Source organism: Marmota flaviventris, assembly GCF_047511675.1.
Source record: "Marmota flaviventris isolate mMarFla1 chromosome 16 unlocalized genomic scaffold, mMarFla1.hap1 SUPER_16_unloc_2, whole genome shotgun sequence".
Classification (NCBI taxonomy): domain Eukaryota; kingdom Metazoa; phylum Chordata; class Mammalia; order Rodentia; family Sciuridae; genus Marmota; species Marmota flaviventris.
In genome coordinates, this window is record NW_027287692.1 from 333,944 (window position 1) to 353,530 (window position 19,587).

A 19,587-nucleotide genomic window follows, 5' to 3' on the forward strand; every position below is an offset into this window, starting at 1 on the left:
GGACACAGCCTCTACTGTCTGCATTTCTCCACACATTCTGGTCTGATCTCACATCAGCATCACCCACAAAGCTCTCTTCTAGCAATCTAGGCTTTCTCTAGCCTGTTTCTCCAAGCTCTTCCAACGTCTCCTGAAAACCAGTTCCAAAGTCCTCTAAATCACATGACCAAGTATACTCAAAAACATGTGCACATCCTCAGCACTCTTTATATGGATTAATCACTTTTCTGAGTTAATCAGTCATGTGCCACAGTAGTAAAATATCTGAGATCAACACCATGAAAAGAGAAAAGATTAATTTGGGCTCATTGTTTGGAGGATACAACCCATGATTTCTTGGCCCTGTTGCCTTTGGACCTCAGGCGGGCAGTATAATATGCTTGAAGAAAACTGCTCACTTCAATGTGGCCAGGAAGCAAAAAGAAAAAGAAAGGAGGTAGTGATAGAAAAAGGCCCATGTCCCAATATCCTATTCTAGAGAACAACTCCAATGATATGATTAACTTCCCCTGCATCCTACCTCCTAAAATCTCCCCCTACCTCCCAATAGCACCATCCACTGCAGACCAAGCTTTTGACTCATGAGCCTTTCCCAGACACTGATTACCCAATCCTTGGTGGGGACTGGATCCCCTCACTTATTCCTTCCACCACTTCACATACAAAGGGTAACCCTGCTCAGAAACCATCCCTGGGTCACATCCAGAAGGAGAATCAGCCTAAGGAGGCAGGAACAGAAAACCTCAGGTGAGTCCCAGGAAAGAAGGGCCTGTTGTGGAATGCCCTGTTGGCTACCTTGAGCGTGCAGTCACTTATAGGTCAGCCACTCAATGCACAGAGATTCTGAAGGATTTCACTAGCCTCACACTGTGGAGCACAGTGTTTTCATCCAACAGCTTAGCCTCAGAGCAGCCACCAGAATCTGTCACTGCCCAGATGAAGCTCAGGGTGTTGGCATGGATGAGGACTTTTCCCATCTTTCCAGAAAAACCCATGATTTTATGCCTGTTGCCCATCACAAACAGGATGCCTATTTTAAAGTTTCTGTTCTCCACAGCCATCTTATGATTGAGACTCCTGGACCATATACACACTGAAGAGGAACCTGCCTGCCTAAGGAACACTGCTGAACCCACTTGCATGAGGAAGAGCCAGAAATCAATAGACATGTCGGCTCTTTGGCCCCAAAGAATGCACTAACACTGTTAGGAGAAATGCAGTGGATCAGAATGACTGGAATCAGTGCCTTGCCCAAAGGATCCCTGATGCCCCACTCACAATGTATGCACAATCTGTAAGATATGAACACATTGTTGCGTGAATATATTTACTTCAGATAGATGCCTGTTCACAAAAATGCTGCATGCACGCATGCGCGTGCACACACACACACACACACACACACACACACACACAATAGAAGTATGCTAGTAAATAATCCAGAGGCAGGTAAGAAGCCTTGACATTTAGTGTACAAAGTATATCTACCTTAAGACTAACTTCAACCCAAAAACCTGATGCTGCTGAACACCAAACTGAGAGGGATGAGCAGCATCAGCTACCATACTGGTTCCTGGCAACTCCAGCGCACAATGAATATTCACCTGCCCCAGGGTACTCATTTGGATTCCAACCCAAAATACACAAACAAAATGGCATTAACACTTCCAGACAAAACTACACCTCATGGCTTCTGAGCAGATGAACATCTGATATCTCCACCCTAAACACACAGGAACACCACCTGTTACTACATGAATTTTTGGAGAAAAATACCCTATTCATACTAAATATTCAAGCACATTCCTACAAGTATTCATATAGGTACAGCATCAGTTGGACACATCCCTGTACAACAAATACACTGCTCATATATACCCAATGAATATCTCACAGGCACAGACTCTGGAAAACCAAAAGTATACAACCAGTCATCTCTTGAACTACACAAAACAGACCCACATGAAATCCCACAGTTCTAAAATACACACATTCCATAACATCCAAAGACACAATCTATTTCTAAGCACACAATGAACCTCTCACATCTTCCAGATTACCCATCACAAGATCCCTATGAATTTAAAACATACTCAGCCACCAACAACTTATACTTCTCAAATGCATGAGACTAACATAATTATATATCAGGACCACACATTCTACTAACATCATGAAAGTCATCAAGAATTACATGCCACAATATACAAAAAACACAATTACTAAGCATCCTGTATACACAGATATAGGGACATGGGCCTTTTTCTATCACTACCACCTTTCTTTTCCTTTTTCCTTCCTGGCCAGAGATTCTAAACACACACATCCACAAATCCATGAACATACACCTAATCACTTGGGTGCCTGCATACAAAACACAAAAATGCTAGTCTTGCATGCAATGAGACAGAGAGTTTGATACCAGCACACACGATTAATGCACACATTAATCTCTATCCATGTATGAATATATACATAATTTCCAAACAGGAAAGGAGAGACAGACACATAAATATATCCAAATCATGAATATAAAGAATCTTTAAAACACTACAAAGTATTCTACATCTCCAGAATGCAGCCTGCTAACCTCACCAGCCAAACGTTCCTCTCCACACCCAGAAATGGCATAGCATTCTCCAAAGAAATACACCTTGAATACTCCTAGCAACCTCATTCCCAATGAAGAAATTTATAGAATTCAACCAACCATATACAAATCCACAAATCAATTTGCATGCCCATGACACAAAAATTATCTCAAGAATATCATCTAAAATACACATAAGCTCACTTATAAATCCCAAAAAATAACAGGTGAATAGAATACATTTGATTTTACTCAAATGCTAACAAACAACTGTATCATGTGTCCCTAAAACATATAAACACAATTCCCACAGCCCCTGTATATATGCACAATGCCACCTCTTCATCACATACATAATCCTTACTTCCCAGTTACAAATAACTTTCTACATCATACATATATGGCCCCAGAATGCAGACATCAACTGCCATGTCCCTTAAATACACATACTAATTGACACCTAAATATTCTCCTTCTCACAACTATTACTAATACAGGCCACACAAACACACATACACCTGAGTTGTGGTAGTTAATACAACCTCAAGACACAAGTAACTCTCCATAGGCATCTCATTTCTACACAGTTCCCCATTACATAAAAATATGCTAATATACCCAATTATACACAAAACATTATACTATACAAGCTCACACACTCCCAAATATGAATAACTCCATGTCTTCAAAAATGCAGAACCCTACCAACTCCACACCACCCTTGAACATATTCATCCTACTACTCCACCAAATTAGTAACTGACCAGCCTTCAGGCATGCAAGTACATATACATGAATAAAGAAATTTTTTATAAAACCCACATAACCAAGTACCATATCCCAAATATACAAACACCCCTCCTCCACTTCCCAACTACATCAATCACATGGCAAACCCAGAGATATATACCCAAACACATTCATTAACATAGCCCATACGCAAACGCACATATTACACCCAAACATCCCAAGGTGCATTCATGAGCCTAAGCAAATAAACAACAGCCCTCCAAATACACCAAACCCTGCACAGTCTCACAAAACACATCATGACTTTCCCTTGGTCTCAAATAGCCACCCAGACACCACCACCCACACCGGTGAATACTTATCAGATTCTCATGGGTAAGTTGAAAACAGAACAAACCCTAATCTTTGAATGTATATCAACACATTAGGGACACCAGCAGCCCACAAAAAAAGAGTAAAAAACACTCAAGCCCTCTGAATTCTTACCATCCCTCCAGGACAAGCGCAACATCTCATTTTCTCATACAAATAACCACCCCATGATCTTCATGCCCATCAAAATGAAAGAAAAACTTCCTGGCATCCAGAAATACATACAAGGACTGCCCAACAGCCCACCAACACCATGTGAGAGCATATCATCAATTTCATTGTGTAATACATGAGAACCACAAAATTGAGTATAAAATATGAATCTTTTTATTGCAAAAATGCCTTTTGTTCAAATGGCTCTCTTATAATAATTATAATCAAAGAGTCATCATGAAAGAACATATAAGCCCTTCACCCAATCAAAATCCAATTCTCTTAGCTTATACTTGCCCTGTCTCTCACAGATTATCTGCACACTATAAACCCAGCTAGAAATGCACAAGACCCTCCCTTCTTGGAAACTCCCTAGTACAAAGTTATGGGAGAAGGTCACACCTGAAAACATGCTTGCCAGAAATGTTGACCATGCCAGGCACGGTGGCACACACCTGTAATACCAGCACCTTGGGAGGCTGAGGCAGGAGGATCGAGAATTCAAAGCCAGCCTCAGCAACGGTGAGGTGCTAAGCAACTCAGTGAGAACCTGTCTCTAAATAAAACACAAAATAGGGCAGTGGCCAAGTACACTTGACTCAGTGGCCAAGTACACCTGAGTTTTAATCCCCAGTAAGCAACCCCCCCTCTGAAAAAAAATGAAAAAGAACTGTTGACCACAACAAAACCCACAAACCACTCTAATCAAGAATTTTAACAGAGAAACCTTGATCCCTTAAGTCTTGTTTAGGTATACTGGACCAGAACTCTTGGTGACCATACATGAATAAAATAAGATATCAACAGCCCACACTCCAGAAGAGGCTACTTTTTTGAAATACCAGACAACTGATGCACCCATCTAGGAATATCATAAGTTCCTTGAAGCCTAACATCTTCCATTCCAACAGGCCAGCTTGTTGCTAATAAAGCTCACTCCCACTAATTCTCAAGTCATTGACTCTACTGAGTTACAGTGAAAACACACACACACACACAATGTAAAATGCTCAACAGAACACAAACAAATTCTCTCCTGAAATTCTTCCATATCAAAAATATATATGCTAGGGGCTGGGCCTGGGGCTGGGGCTCAGTGGTAGAGCACTTGCCTAAAACACCTAAGGCACTGGATTCTATTCTCAGCACCACATAAAAGTAAATACATAAAATAAAGGAATTGTGTGCATCTACAACTATGCTAGCTTTTAACCTCTCATGTACTGGTCTCACTGCCCCTAAATTAACATATATTAACCCAAACATTGTACAAAGACACACTACTCTGAAATACAAAAACAACTCCCACAATCATGAACACAAACACACATTTGTTTTTTCCTTCCTCAGAATGGAAATGAAAGTAATGAATTTGAGCTGAACAGTAGTAGACTATGTTGGATACTGACACCTGCAGCCTGGATCTATTCTCAATGAAGGGACTCGTTTACCAATTTCTGGGAAGGCTGCTGGAAACAGCCTTGGCTGTCAGCTCCTTTGACACTGCATCAGCTATAGAGAGCACCCTCAAGAGCTCTTACAACTTTCTAGGGAGGTTTCATGGATAGATGGGTAATAAAAAGATGAGAATAGCCCTAATGACAATATTAATCCTCTACTGACACATGAAGCTAGCTGAGACTGTTTGGGGGCCTGAGTCATATTTCAACTTTTCCTCGACCTGATTATGCCTTCTTTGAACTTTTCTTAAAAAAAAAAAAAACAAAACAAAACAAAACAAAAAAAAAAAAAACAGCATGCTTACAAAACTGTCTCAGGGACTGAACTGCAAGGAACTCAACATAAGACAGCATTCTTTGATTCCTTCAATGTTTACTCATTAAGCACCAAGAGGCACTGAAAGACCATCCCTCTTATGGATATTTCACCCCACAGAAGGAAATAGACAATAAGCAAGTATATGTATTATGGATTCACACATGGAGTTTTTGGAGAGATCAGTCAGAAACTAGATTAAGGGACAGGGTCTCTACAGAAAGAAGGGAAGGGCTACAAATATAGACTTGAGGAAAAGTGCAAATGGAAGAATACATTCCCTCATACTAAATGGTTCCAACTTCTGTGTTTTTCTCTTCACTGCATACAATCTTATCTTAAGGTGTACATTCATTTTCGGTTGCACTAGATACCTAGTGAACCCATATTGTAGACTAACAAACACTGGAAAATTCAGCAATTCAAAATGATAGGCATTTATCCTCTCAGGCATGGCATCTGAGGGTCAGGATTAGGGATGGCTCTGCCAGACAGCTCTCCTTCCCCAGTCTGGCCTCACTCAAGTGACAGGGACATGCAGCTCTCCCAGGGCCATGTCCTCCAGCAATCAGCCTCATGATGTCCTCCTGTCAATGACAGAAAAAAAAGAGGAGGACTCCCAGCAAGGCAGAAAGCTCAGAGCCAGGACACAAGGAGTCACATGGCACGGGGCAGAGATTCAGTGAGGTAGGGAACCAGGTCATTTCTGCTACTCCCTCAACTAGGTGTAGACTCTGGGGAACAAATTTTACCCAAGAGCAAGTTATCATACTTGAACTTTTGGAAAGTCAAAAACACACCCTCCTATCTCTTTTTTATTCTTCATTGCTTACTTAATGCAGTCACTGAAAGATGCTCTGGAGGATTTGAAGACAATGGGACTGCTCCCTTTCCCTGAGGTATCAATCCTACATGAGACAGATGCTAAACTCAATGTTCTTATGAGGGAGAGGTGGAAGTTGGGGCTTTAGGAGCAAGAGCAGGGAGCCCATGTTCCCCATGGGCTATAAAATACATGCTGATGCACTGATATGGATGGAAAGTGGGGGGTGTATTAAAGAGATGGATATTATGGATGGACCAATAAACAGGATACCAAACATTTTGGCAACTACTAAGAACACACCATTCACTGCTCCAAGCACTTTACACCTTAACTCTAGTCTTCACAATCGTGTAGAGTTAGCTTTATTATTCCAGTTTTATAGAAAAGTAAGCTGAGGCTCAGAGAGGTTAAGACACTTGAACAAAGCCACTTGCCCAAGGGTCAGTGCATCACTGAACACTGTGATACACTGTGTTTAGTGGCACCAGTTTGTTTGGGAAATTTAAGCATGGTGGGACACTTACACCCCTGTAAACAAGAAGTCAAGGCTCTTCTGCCTACTCCTAAAGCACATCTTACTAGCATACCTCTAGTGTGTGTGTGTGTGTGTGTGTGTGTGTGTGTGTGTGTGTATGAGGTTTGGGAGGCACATGGTAGCTGAGGCACAGATTTTGCAGGCTTTCGACAGCTTAACCCAAGAAACCAGGTGTCTCTGCCCACCAGCTGTGTCCCAGAGAAGCCAACAGCCCCTGTAGCTGCCCAGCTGCTTATCAGAAGGTTCTGCATGGAGAGAACATCTCCCATCTCACCTCATGCCCAAGAAATCACACAACTTTATGACTTCTGCCCATGATGTAGCCAACGCTATGAACGTTCTGCTCTCCATAGCTATCTGCCCACCATGCTAACCATTTCATGACCTAGATCCAGGACCACACAAATGGTGAAGAATTATGTTCCTGCTTCAGGAACAGACCTCACTGAATCTATCCACACAAAGAAAAACAGAAATCAAAATTTAGGAGAATTCTTTGGCCCTGAAAATTCAACTAACCCAGCGAGGATCAAAGTAGTTATCTCTGCATAGACCAAGGGTCCATAATCCCTGATGCCCAACTCACAATACATGTAGAGAATCCAAACAGACTGTTGCCTGAATGTCATTACTTCACACAAACATGTACTCATACATACTGAACACACACACACACACACACACACACACACACACACACACATGAGCACTCACACACACACAAACACATACACACACACAATATGCTAGTAAATATTTAATAAGATATTCTCCAGGGGAGGCAAGCAATCCTTCACTTTTTTAAAAACAGAATATTTATTTTTTGTTGTAGTTGGACACAATACCCCTACTCCATTCATTTATTTCTGCAGTGCTGAGGATTGAACCCAGGGCCTCACACATGCTAGGCAAGTGCTCTACCACTGAGCCACAACCCCAGCCACCATGCCTTCACTTTCAATGTAAGTGCTGTAACCACCCTGCCATGACTAATTTCAGCCTACCAACCTGATGCCACTGAACACAGAACGAGACAGAGATGAGCACCATCAGCCATCGCAAGCTAGTGCCAGCCAGCTCCAGCCCATATGTAAATATGTGCACACATTCCACCTGTACCCCAAGAAGGAACTTCAACTCCAACCACAAATGTACAAATAAATCTACATCACATATCTCTAAAACACACACTGCTCATAACTCCTGCACAGACACAGATCTATGAAATAGGGAACAGGGTCAGTAGGTGTCAGTGGGTCTTGGTTTAGCAGGCCACTTGTGAGCTGGTCTTGGTTAACAAAAGATACCTGCAGTTTCAGGCCTCCTACTCAACCATAAATATCCTGCTAGCGTCTGACTGGACAAAATAGTATTCTACCTAACTACAAAGTGACTGCAATCTCGAGCAAGCTCTGCCTGGTTCCTCACACAGACGCTCCAGAGATATTCCTAACCCTAATTTTCACCTTGTTACTTATTGAGGCTGATCACCACATGTACGCATACACCCCTTGGTTGCATAAGTAAATGCTAATGAAACTGAGCAGGGTTCCACAAAAGACCTCCCAGTTCCAGAGAACCCCCTTCATATTCAACCCCTGCTTATAAATATTACTTCCCCTGAACAATATAAGCCACCAACCATCTGACTGGGAGGCTACTCGGCCTCTAAGTTTGCCCACACTCAGCCTTTCAAGTGTGTACTTTTGCTTTGCAGACAAGCTCTTTCACTTTCCCTAAAATCTGGGCCTTAAATTCTTCTCTGCCAAGAAACCTGAAGGTTTGAGTAGAGGATCCTACATTTTTGAAGACATTCTCAAACCCTTCACTAGTGACACATGCACCATCAACACACAGACAAATTACCAGTTTCTACCTAAAATAGAAAACCCTAGTACCCTGAATGTTCACGTCATTACTATAACTATGCACACACATACACATGCGCTAGATACAAACATAAAATAGACAAACTGTCCATATGCACACTGTGAAAATACTATGGGCACAGACTCCAGAAAACCACCTAGCATACACAAGTTAACTCACACACCACCCCCAGCCAAAACTGAAGCAAAAGCCTAAAGCCCTAAAATTCCTACAATCTGCTATTCCCAAATGCACAGCCAGTCTACATGGCTTCTCTATTTCTAAACACACACAACGAACCTCCCACAACCCCAGAATACTCACCAAAAATCCATGAGTTAAAATACTCACATGACCACCAATAGCCTATAGATTTCAAATTACATAAGACCAAACACAAACATCAGGACCACTCTTTCAAGCAACATCACCAATCTCTCTAAACATTACATTCCAGAATAAACAGAAAGAGGACCCTTGAGCCCAAACATATCCAAACACTCTTATGCCTACATACAAAAACACTAATTACACAAGTGTGAGGCCCTGGGCTCAAATCACAGTACCAAAACAATACAGACAGAAGAGCAAACACATGTACAAAGGTACAATGACGGAGGCTGGGGTGCTGCTGCTGCGGCCCAGGGGCTCCCTGCAGGGCTCCGAGCCCCCAGGTCCGGCTCGGGAGCCTGGCCTTGCCCTGGCCCCGCCGCAGGGCCTGGATGCCTGGCGCGCGCGTGTCCGCCGCGACCCGCGCCACTTCCTGCGCCTGTGCGAGCACCTGGACTGCACTCCCGACATCTGGGCGCTGCACGACTGGAGCGCCTGGCTCACGCCGTTCGTGCGCGGTGGCAGTCGGCGCTTCGACACGGCATTCTTCCTGTGCTGCCTGCGCGAGCCGCCGCCGGTCTATCCCGACCTGTCGGAGGTGGTGGGCTGCCAGTGGTCATCTCCATCAGAGGCAACTAAAAGTTTCATATCAAAAGAAATTTGGCTGGCGCCCCCACAGTTCTACGAAGTAAGACGACTTAAAAACTTTGCCTCTCTGTCTGACCTGCACAAATTTTGTTTGGATCGTGCCTTAGAAGAGGCTGAACGGTGGCTGCCAATTACATATTTAACTGCTGATGGAATGCTCCAGCTTTTACCTGGAGATGAGCTGTACCTAGAAGATTCAGACTATGTAGAAAAGTCTTTGTCTACTGAAAAAACAACTAAAGAAATCATGAAGGAAGGCAAGAAATTTCACCGAATAGTGATACACAATCGCCATCTTTATGAGGTCCATGTGACTGTTCAGTCAAAGTGTAAACATGTTTATCCTAAGAACTACATAATAAGTAAGAGCCATTTGTAGGGAGCTACTTCTTTCTAACTAAACTATTTCAGTTGTGGGAATGATTAAGAGGGTTGACTAAACTTGTTTGAAAATTATATAACTTGGTGCCTGTGCAAGCTATCATGGAGTGTTTCTTCTTTTAAGTGTGTTGTGGAGCTCTCTTGCTTATTTTATTCTTTTAATCATTCAGTATGCAGTGAGTATAAAATTGATATGTTACCAAAATGAGAAAAAAAAAGTCACAAGGGGGCCTACTTCTATATTGTTTTATTAGCCTAAAAGTTTAAATAAGATGTTCTATTGCCATTGTTTCAATTGTCCCACATATTAGCATTTTTCCTGATGTGCTTTGGAAGTTGAACCATGAATTTCTTAGACTTTCTGCTGAAATTAATTTAAGAGTGCCTGACTGGATGGCAAACACTAGACTGAGACACCCTTCAAGTGATAATGCCATTGTTTTCTTGCTATTGTCTTTAGCTTGATTAAACTAAGATCCAATTCTGTTTAAAACCAAGTGGCATTAGTAAATATATTATGTTTTCCAAACTGGAAATCTATTTTAGTTAATATTTTAAAGAAATATGAAGCCATACAAACCTATCAACTTTTATGTTATTAAGTGCTGGTTAATAAATACAAAGAGTTCAGAGAGAATGTTAAATTAGGTTTATTTTCAGTATGATTAATATGGATACTGTTTTCACCTCCTTTAAAGAGGTATAATTTTTTTTTGCTGATTAAAGGTGGGAATTAATAGTTAAAAACACCAATTCTTTTTCATTATATTTGACTATATTATGCATAACACAATGGATTTCTTATTTCATGAAATTTCTTAGTTTTTCTAACAACCAAATAAAGGCAATCATAAAAAAAAAAGGTACAATGACTAATACACACATAACTCCCACACACTAACACATATACACAAACATTCCCAATACCTGAATATACAGACCTCTCTCAAACACTGCCACATTCCACATCTTCAGAACACAACATAAACCTTATCCACAAATATTTCCACACACATGTAGACACCCCAGCATTCTCCAAACAAATACACTTTGATATAACAACCACATTTCTGAAAATAAACTTACATAATTCATCCACCCCACAGCTCAATATACACAGAGTAGTACACATGCCAAAGACCCACAATATTCTCTAGCATGCCACTTAAAAATATACATCAAACACTTATAAATTTTAAAAACTTTTAATTTTTAAAAATGGAAACCAGCTCCTACATCCCCCCAATACTAAGAAATACTTGTAGCATATTACATACCTGTAATACGTACAAACATAATTCCCACTTTTTGGCATAAATGCACAGGCCCAGCATTCCATCAGATACAGACAGCCTTACTTCCCAGTTACATACTGGTAAGTCCTCACTTAAAATACATTCCCCCAGAAGATATTCACCAAAACTGCCAGACCCCTGGAATACTTGTACCCATGTCCCCTGCACAATCTTACTTCACACAACTCTGTTCCTAAAACACCCCACAGACACCCAAGGAATGCTAGTAACTACAAATTCAATACACATGTAAATCTCCACAAGCATCAAATAGCTACATATAAATATGCAAATATCCTATTATCTCACACTACCTGCATATGCAAAGTCACACCTTTCCAGATATTCATAAAGATATAAATTATCCATCTCCCAAAAAGGAGAATAACATACACTTCACAATCACACATATTCATTCTGCCACTCAAGATTAGTCACAGACCTGACCTCACACAAGGAAATACAAAAATCCATAAAACAACAAGAAGCAAACCCACAACTATACATGATCTCCTGAGTAGCCAAACATTCCCACTGCATTTCCCAAAATCGACTGTATACCCACCGAAAATACACCTAATGACGTTACTTAACACTGCTCATATGCACATGCACATACACATATCTCTTCCAAATAACCCATGATACAAACAAAAATTGCAGCATTGCGGCGGCGGGGGGGGGGGGGGGGGGGGACTGCAGAGAACCACAGGTGAAATATTCTAAAGCCAAAATACAAACACCTACACCAAACTCCCTGAGTTTGTATGTATTATTTCCCACACCCTCCAAACGTAACCAGTCCTACTCTCTCATTAGAGATACAACTTTCTTTCAATAATCCATCCAGACACATACAAATCTCATATTCTCACCAGCCAACTTGAAACATAACTTTGGTCTTCTTGCAGGCAGCTCCGGGCTTCCAGTCCGCCCAGCACCCTTCGCGCATGCGCACGCCTTTGGCCTCTAAATTTCCACAATTCCCAAGAAGGAAAAAAAGTTTGCAACATAGTCAGATGCAACCATGCACCCCACAATTCTTACACAGCAGGCAAAGGCAAAATCAAAACATATTAGCATCCCCAAAACCAAACTCTGACACCCCAGTGGCCAATGAACATTTACAAAAAAGAACACATAACTTTACTCAAGTAAAAGATGAGTACCACAAAATTTAATAATAATAAAACATGACTCTTTATTGCACACTACTTGTGGTCACACGGATCATCCATCATCATTCAGGAGCTCTGTCCAGAGGCTCCCACCAACAGCCAACCTACGACAGCACGTCAGTCACAGTGTGACCACATCTCACTCAGCAAACTCGGCTCAGTATATTCCCTTGTGCAAAGTCGCTAAGATCACGGGAAAAGAGCGTCCTTCAGCTAACAACCCGGATGCCAGAAAACATTCACAGATTTCACAGGGAACAAGAAGATGACCATCACCACTTCGTCTGACATGGACAGGAGCCAAGTCGAGGACCTGCTGACTGGGACCCTGCTTCTCAAGCACCGCACAGGTGCCCTGGAGCCCAGGCGCCACACAGGCTGCAAAGGACATGGATGGAGGACGCCTCGACGTGGGGTCGCACTGGACAACACACCCCTCACTTCCGGATCTGGTGCGGATGGCCCGCGTCCCAGGGGAGGCAAGGCAGGCTCCTGGGCTGCCCTGGGAGCACAGGACCAGGCAGGGACACACTGGGGACGGGAGAGGTTCGCGGGTCCAGTACCTCGGGGCCTATGGGACTGAGTCTGGACGCCGCCATGGGAGCCCGGCCGGCCGTTGGGAACCCGCCTCTGCGCTCGCGCCTGCGCCTTGCCCTGCTGGAGCCCCAACGGACGCCAGAGCCCCAACTGACACTGGAGCCCTTGGGTGGCGGCCCGCGCGCGCCTCCAGCCAAAGGCGTGCGCATGCGCGAAGGGTGCTGGGCGGACTGCAAGCCCGGAGCTGCCTGCAAGAAGACCAAGGGAGTCTGAAGGCTTCTGGGTATCTTAGGAAAGGCGGCTCCTCGTCCCAGAGCCTCTGGGCCCTGCTCCACCTGGACCTAATATCCTGGTCCTGCTCTCCTTGGGCCCTACTACACCTGGTCCTGCTTCCCATGGGCCCTGTTCCCCATGGGCCCTGCTCCCCTGGGACCTTCTCCCTCTGATCCTGCTTTCCTGGGCACTGCTCCCCCTGGCTCTGCTCCCCTGGGCCCTGCTACCCCTGTGTCCTACTCACCCTGTCCCTGCTCCCCTGGGCTGAACTCCCCCCTGGCCCTACTACCCTGGGCTGTGCTTCCTCTTGTCCTGCTCCCCCTGGGCCCTGCTCCTCCTGGCCCTGCTCCCTCTGGTCCTGCTTCACTGGGCCTCGCTCCCTCTGGCCCTGCTCCCTCTGGCTGTGTTCCCCCTGGCCCTGCTCCCCTGGGCCATGCTCCCTTGGGCCATGCTCCCCCTTGGACCTGCTCCCCTGGGCCATACTCCCTCTGGTCCTGCTCCGCCTGGGCCCTGCTCCTCCTGGCCCTGCTCCCTCTGGTCCTGTTCCTGGGCCCCACTCCCTCTGTCCCTGCTCCCCCTGGTGCTATTCTCCGTGGCCCTGCTCCCCTGGGCCCTGTTCCCCTGGGCCCTGCTCCCTCTGGTCCTGCTTTACTTGGCCCTGCTCCCCCTGGCCCTGCTCATATGGGCCCTGCTCTTCCTGGCCCTAATCCCCTGGCTCTGCTCCCCCTGGCCCTGCTCACTTGGGCCATGCTCCTCCTGGGCCTGCTCCCCTGTTCTCTACTCCCCCTGGGCTCTTCTCCACCTGGGCCCTGTTCCCCCTGGTCTTGCTCCCCATGGGCCCTGTTCCCGGAGCCCTTCTCCCCCTGTTCACTGCTTCCTCTGGGCCTGCTCCCCCTGGCCCTGCTCCCTCTTACCCTGTTTCCTCTGGGCCTGCTCCCCATGGTACTGCTCTTCCTGGGCCATTCTCCCCCTGGCACTGCTCCCCCTGGCACTCCAATTTCCCTGGGCCCTGCTCCCCCTTGACCTTACTCCTCCTAGTCCTGCTCCCCCTGGCCCTGCTCCCCAGGGCCCTGCTCTCCTGGTCCCTGCTTCCCCTGGTCCTGCAACCCTGGGCCCTGCTCCCCCTGGTCCCTCCTCCCCGTGGGCCCTGCTCCCCATGGGCTTGCTCCACATGGGTGGTGCTACCCCGGGCCCTGCTACCCCTGATCCCTGCTTCTCATGTGCCCTGCTCCTCCTGGCCCTGCTCTCCTGGGCCCTACTCCAACCTGGGCTCCGCTCCCCTCTGGGCTCCGCTCCCCCTGAGTCCTGCTCCCCCTTGGCCCTGCTCTCCATGGTCCTGGTTTTCCAGGCCCCGCTCCCTCTGGCCCTGCTCCCCATGGCCCTGTTCCCCCTGGCCCTGCTCCCTCTGATCCTGTTCCCCTGGGCCTTGCTCCTCCTGGCCCTGCTTCCCTGGGCCCTGCTCCCCCTGGTCCTGCTCCCCATGAGCCCTGCTTCCCTGGTCCTTCTCCACCTGGCCCTACTCCCTGTGGGCTCTGCACCCCCTAGCCCTGATCTCCTGGGCCCTGCTCCCCCGATCCTCCTCTCCCTGGGCCCTGCTCCCCCCGGTCCTGCTCTCCTGGACCCTGTTCCACCTGGCCCTGATCCCCTGGGACCAACTCCCCCCAGTCCTCTATCCCTGGGCCCTGCTCTCCCTGGTTCTTCACCCCCTGGGCCCTGATTTCCCTGGACCCCACTCCCCCTGGGCCCTGATCCACCTGGGTCCTGCTCCACCTGGTCTTGCTTCCCTGGGCCTGCTTCCTTTGGACCTCTTCCCCTGGCACAGCTCCCCTGGCCCTGATTCCCTGGACCCTCTCCTCCAGGCCCTGCTCCCTCTCATCCTGCTCCCCTCTGGTCCTGCTCCCCCAGGACCTCCTCCCCTTGGTTCTGCTCCCCCTGGGCTCCCCTCCCACTGGGCCCAGCTCCCCCTCAGCCCTGCTCCCCCTGGTCCTGCTTCCCTGTGCCTTGCTCTCCTTGGCCTTGCTCCCCCTGGCACTGTTACCCCTGGCCCTGTATTCCTGGGCCCTATTCCCACTGGGCCCTTCTTTCCCTGAGCCCTGCTCCCCCCTGGACTTGCTCCCCATGGGCCCTGCTCCCCCAGGCCCTTCTCCCCCTGTCCCTCTTTCTCCTGGGCCCTGCTCCCCCTGGCCCTTCATCCCCTTGCCCTGCTTCCCCTCGGTAGCTCCCCCGGGCACTGTACCCCCTGGTTCCGCTCTCCTTGGGCCCTTCTCCACCTAGCCCTGCTCCCCCTGGCCCTTTTCTCCCTGGCTCAGCTCCCACTGGCTCTGCTCCCCTGGGCCCTGCTCCTCTAGTATTTGCTCCCCCTGGCCCTGCATCCCCTTGCCCTGCTTCCCCTGTGTCCTGCTACCCCTGGCCCTACTCCCCTGGGCCATGCTCCCTCTGATCCTGCTCCCTCTGGGCTCTGCTCCTCCTTGCCATGCTCCCACGGGCCCTGCTTCACCCTGGGCTCTGCTCCCCCTGGGCCCTGCTCCCCCTTGGCCCTGTTCCCCCTGGTCCTGATCCCCTGAGTCCTGCTTCCCTGGACCCTGCTCCCCCAACCCCTGCTCCCCTGGGCCATGCTCCCCGTGGCCATGGTCCCCCTGGCCCCACTCCCCCTGGCCTTGCTCCCCTGGGCCCTGTTCCCCTGAGCCCTTCTCTCCCTGGCCCTGCTCCCTATGGGCCCTGCTTCCCTAGCCCTGCTCCCCCTGGCCCTACTCCCTGTGGGCTCTGCTCCCTTAGCCCTGCTCTCCTGGGCCCTGCTCCCCATGGGCCTCCTCTCCCTGGGCCCTGCTCCACCTAGTCCTGCTCTCCACAGGTCCTGCTCCCCTGGGCCTTACTCCCTCCAGTCCTGCTCCCCTGGGCCCTCTCCCCCTGGTTCTGCTCCTCCTGGGCCCTGATTCCCTAGACCCCACTCCCCCTGGGCCCTACTCCCTCCCGCCTTGCTCCCCTGGGCCTTACTGCCTCTGGTCCTGCGTCCCTTGGGCCCTGCTCCTTCTGGTCCTATTCCCCTGGGCCCTGCTCCTCCCTGAGCTCAGCTCTCCCTGGACCCTGCTCCCCATTGGCCCTGCCCCCCTGGTCCTGCTTCCCCGGGCCCTGCTCACTGTGGCCCTGCTCCCTCTGAAACTGCTCCTCCTGGCCCTGCTCCCCTGGGCCCTGCTCCCTCTGGTCCTGCTTTCCTGGCACTGCTCTCCCTGGGACCTGCTCCCCTGGGACCTGCTCTGCCTGGCCCTGCTCCCCTGGGCCATGCTCCCTCTGGTCCTGCTTTCCTGGGCGCTGCTCCCCCTGGCCCTAATCCCCTGGTCCTGCTCTCCTTGGGCCCTACTACACCTGGTCCTGCTCTGCATGGCCCTGCTCCCCATGGTCCTGCTTTCCTGTGCACTGCTCCCCCGGCCCTGCTCCCCTGGGCCATGTTCCTCCTGGCCTTGCTCCCCTGAGCCCTGCTCTTCCCTGGGCTAAGCACTCCCTGGGCCCTGCTCCCCCTTGGCTCTGCTCCCCCTGGTTTTGCTTCCCCGGTCCCCGCTCCCTCTGGCCTTCCTCCCCGTGGCCATGTTCTCCCCAGGGCTGTGCTCCCTCTGGTCCTGCTCTCCTGGGCGCTGCTCCCCATGGCATTTCTCCCCGTGGGCTCTGTTCCCCTGGCCCTAATCCCCTGGTCCTGCTATCCTTGGGCCCTGCTCCACCTTTTACTGCTACCCATGGCCCTGCTCCCCATGGGCCCAGCTTCCCTGGGCCCTGCTCCCTCTGGTCCTGCTTTCCTGGGCACTGTTCCCCATAGCTCTGCTCCTCTGGGACCTGCTCCCCCTGGCCCTGCTCCCCTTGTCCCTGCAACCCCTGTGTCCTGCTCCCCCTGGCCCTGCTCCCGTGGGCCCTGCTCTCCTGGGCCGTGCTCCCTCTGGTCCTCCTCCCCCTGTACCTGCTCCCCCTGGTCCTGCTTCACCAGACCCCACTCCCTCTGGCCCTGCTCCCCTGGGCCCTACTCCCTCTAGCCCTGCTCCCCTGGGCCCTGCTCCCCCCCCCCATGCTGCTCCTCCTGGGCCCTACTCCCCTCTGGCCTTGCTACCCTGGGCCCTGCTCCTCCTTGTGCTCCACTCCCCCTGGGCCCTGCACACCCTGGGTCCTGCTCCCCCTTGTCCTGCTTCATAGCACCCTGCTCCCTCTGGTCCTGTTCCCCTGGCCCTGTTCCCCCTGGCCCTGATCCCCTGGGCCCTGTTCCTCTCTGGGGCCTGCTCCCTCTGGTCCTGCTTCCATGGGCGCTGCTCCCCCTGGCATTGCTCCCCATGGGCCCTGCTCTCCCTGGCCCTAAATCCCTTTTCCTGCTCTCCTTGGGTCCTGCTCCCCCTGGCTCTGCTCCCCTGGGACCTTCTCTCTCTGGCCCTGCTCCCTGGGGCATGCTACTCCTGTGTCTGGCTCCCCCTGGCCCTGCTCCCCTGGGCCCTGCTGTCCTGGGCCCTGCTACACCCTGGCCCAGCTCCCCTAGGCCATGCTCCCTCTGCTCCTGCCCCCCCCTAGGCCCTGCTACTCCTGGCTCTGCTCCCCTTGGCCCTGCTTCCCCCTAGGCTTTGCCCCATCTGTGCCCTGCTCCCCTTTGACCCTGCTCCTTCTGGTCCTGCTTCACTGGACCCTGCTCCCTTTGGCCCTGCTCCCCCTGGCCATGTTCCCCCTAGCCCTGCTCCCCTGGGCCCTGCTCACCTAGGCCCTGCTCCCTCTGGTCCTGCTTTCCTGGGCCTTGCTCCCTCGGGCCCTTCTCCTTTGGGCCCTGCTCTCCTGGGCCTGCTTCTCCTGGACCTGCTCTGCTGGGCCCTGTTCCTGCTGAGCCCTGCTCTTCTGAGCCCTGCTCCCCCTGGGCCCTTCTCTCCCTGGGCCCTGCTCCCCAGGTCCTTAACCCCTTTCTCTGCTTCTCCAGGGCCCTGCTCCCCCTGGACCTGCTCCCCCTTTCCCTGCTTCTCCTGGGCCTGCTTCCCCGGGCCCTGCTCCCCTTGGTACTACTCTCCCTGGGCCCTTCTCCCCTGACCCTGCTCCCCCTGGCCCTTGTATCCCTGGCTCTACTCCCTCTGGTTCTGCTCCCCTGGACCCTGCTCCTCTGCGACCTGCTCTCCCTGTCCCTGCTACCCTGGGCCCTGCTCCCCCTGAGTATTTCTCCCCCTGGCCCTGAACCCCTGTGCCCAGCAACCCCTGTGTCCTGCTTCCCCTGGCCCTGCTCCCCATGGGCCCTGCTCTTCCTGGCCCTAATCCCCTGGCCCTTATCGCCCTGGCCCTGCTCACCTGGGCCCTGCTCTCCTGGGCCCTGCTTCCCCTGTTCCTGCTCCCCTGGGCCATGCTCCTCCTGGGCCCTGCTTCCCTGTGCCCTACTCCCCCTGGACCCTTCTTCCCTTGGGCCCTGCTCCCCTGGTCTTGCTCCTCATGGGACCTGCTCACCGGGCCCTGTTCCCCCTAGCCCTGTTCCCCCTGGCCCTGGTCCCCTGGGCCTTAATTCCCTGTGCCATGCTCCCCCCGCCCCCCCCCCCCCCCCCGTGGCCCTACTCCTCTGGGCAATGTTCCCTCTTATCCTGCTCCCCCCTGGGCCCTGATCCTCTGGGCCCTGCTCCTGCCTGTGCTCCATTCCCTCTCTGCGCTGCTCCCCCTTGATCCTGTTCCCCCTGGCCCTGCTCCCCTGGGCCATGCTTCCTCTGGTCTTTCGGGCCCTGCTCCCCATGTCCCTGCTCCCTGTGGGCCCTGCTCTTCCTGGCCCTAATCCTTTGGCCATTGTCCCCTGGGCCTTGCTCCCCTGGGCCCTGGTCTACTGATCCCTGCTTCCCCTGGGCCTGCTCTGCTGGGCCCTGCTCCCCATCGGCTCTGCTCTTCTGCGCCCTGCTCCCCCTAGGCCCTTATCCCCCTGGGCCCTGTTCCCGCTGGTCTTGCACCCCATGGGCCCTGCTCCCATGGGCCCTTCTCCCCATGTTCCCTGTTTCTCCTTTCCCTGATACCCCTGTCCCTGCTCCCCCTTGCCCTGAATCTATGGGCCTGCTCCTTGGGACCTGCTTCCCCTGATACTGCTCTCACTG

The 19,587-nt window shown here is 50.4% G+C and overlaps 1 protein-coding gene across 1 annotated transcript; it reads left to right on the forward strand.

The window, feature by feature from the left end:
• The first annotated feature begins 9,481 nt into the window (after positions 1-9,481).
• Positions 9,482-11,070, forward strand: LOC139703695 (acyl-coenzyme A diphosphatase NUDT19-like). Its single transcript, XM_071607156.1, has one exon. The coding sequence runs from the start codon at positions 9,482-9,484 to the stop codon at positions 10,226-10,228; it is 747 nt and encodes a 248-aa protein (XP_071463257.1). The 3' UTR covers positions 10,229-11,070.
• Positions 11,071-19,587: the final 8,517 nt, after the last annotated feature.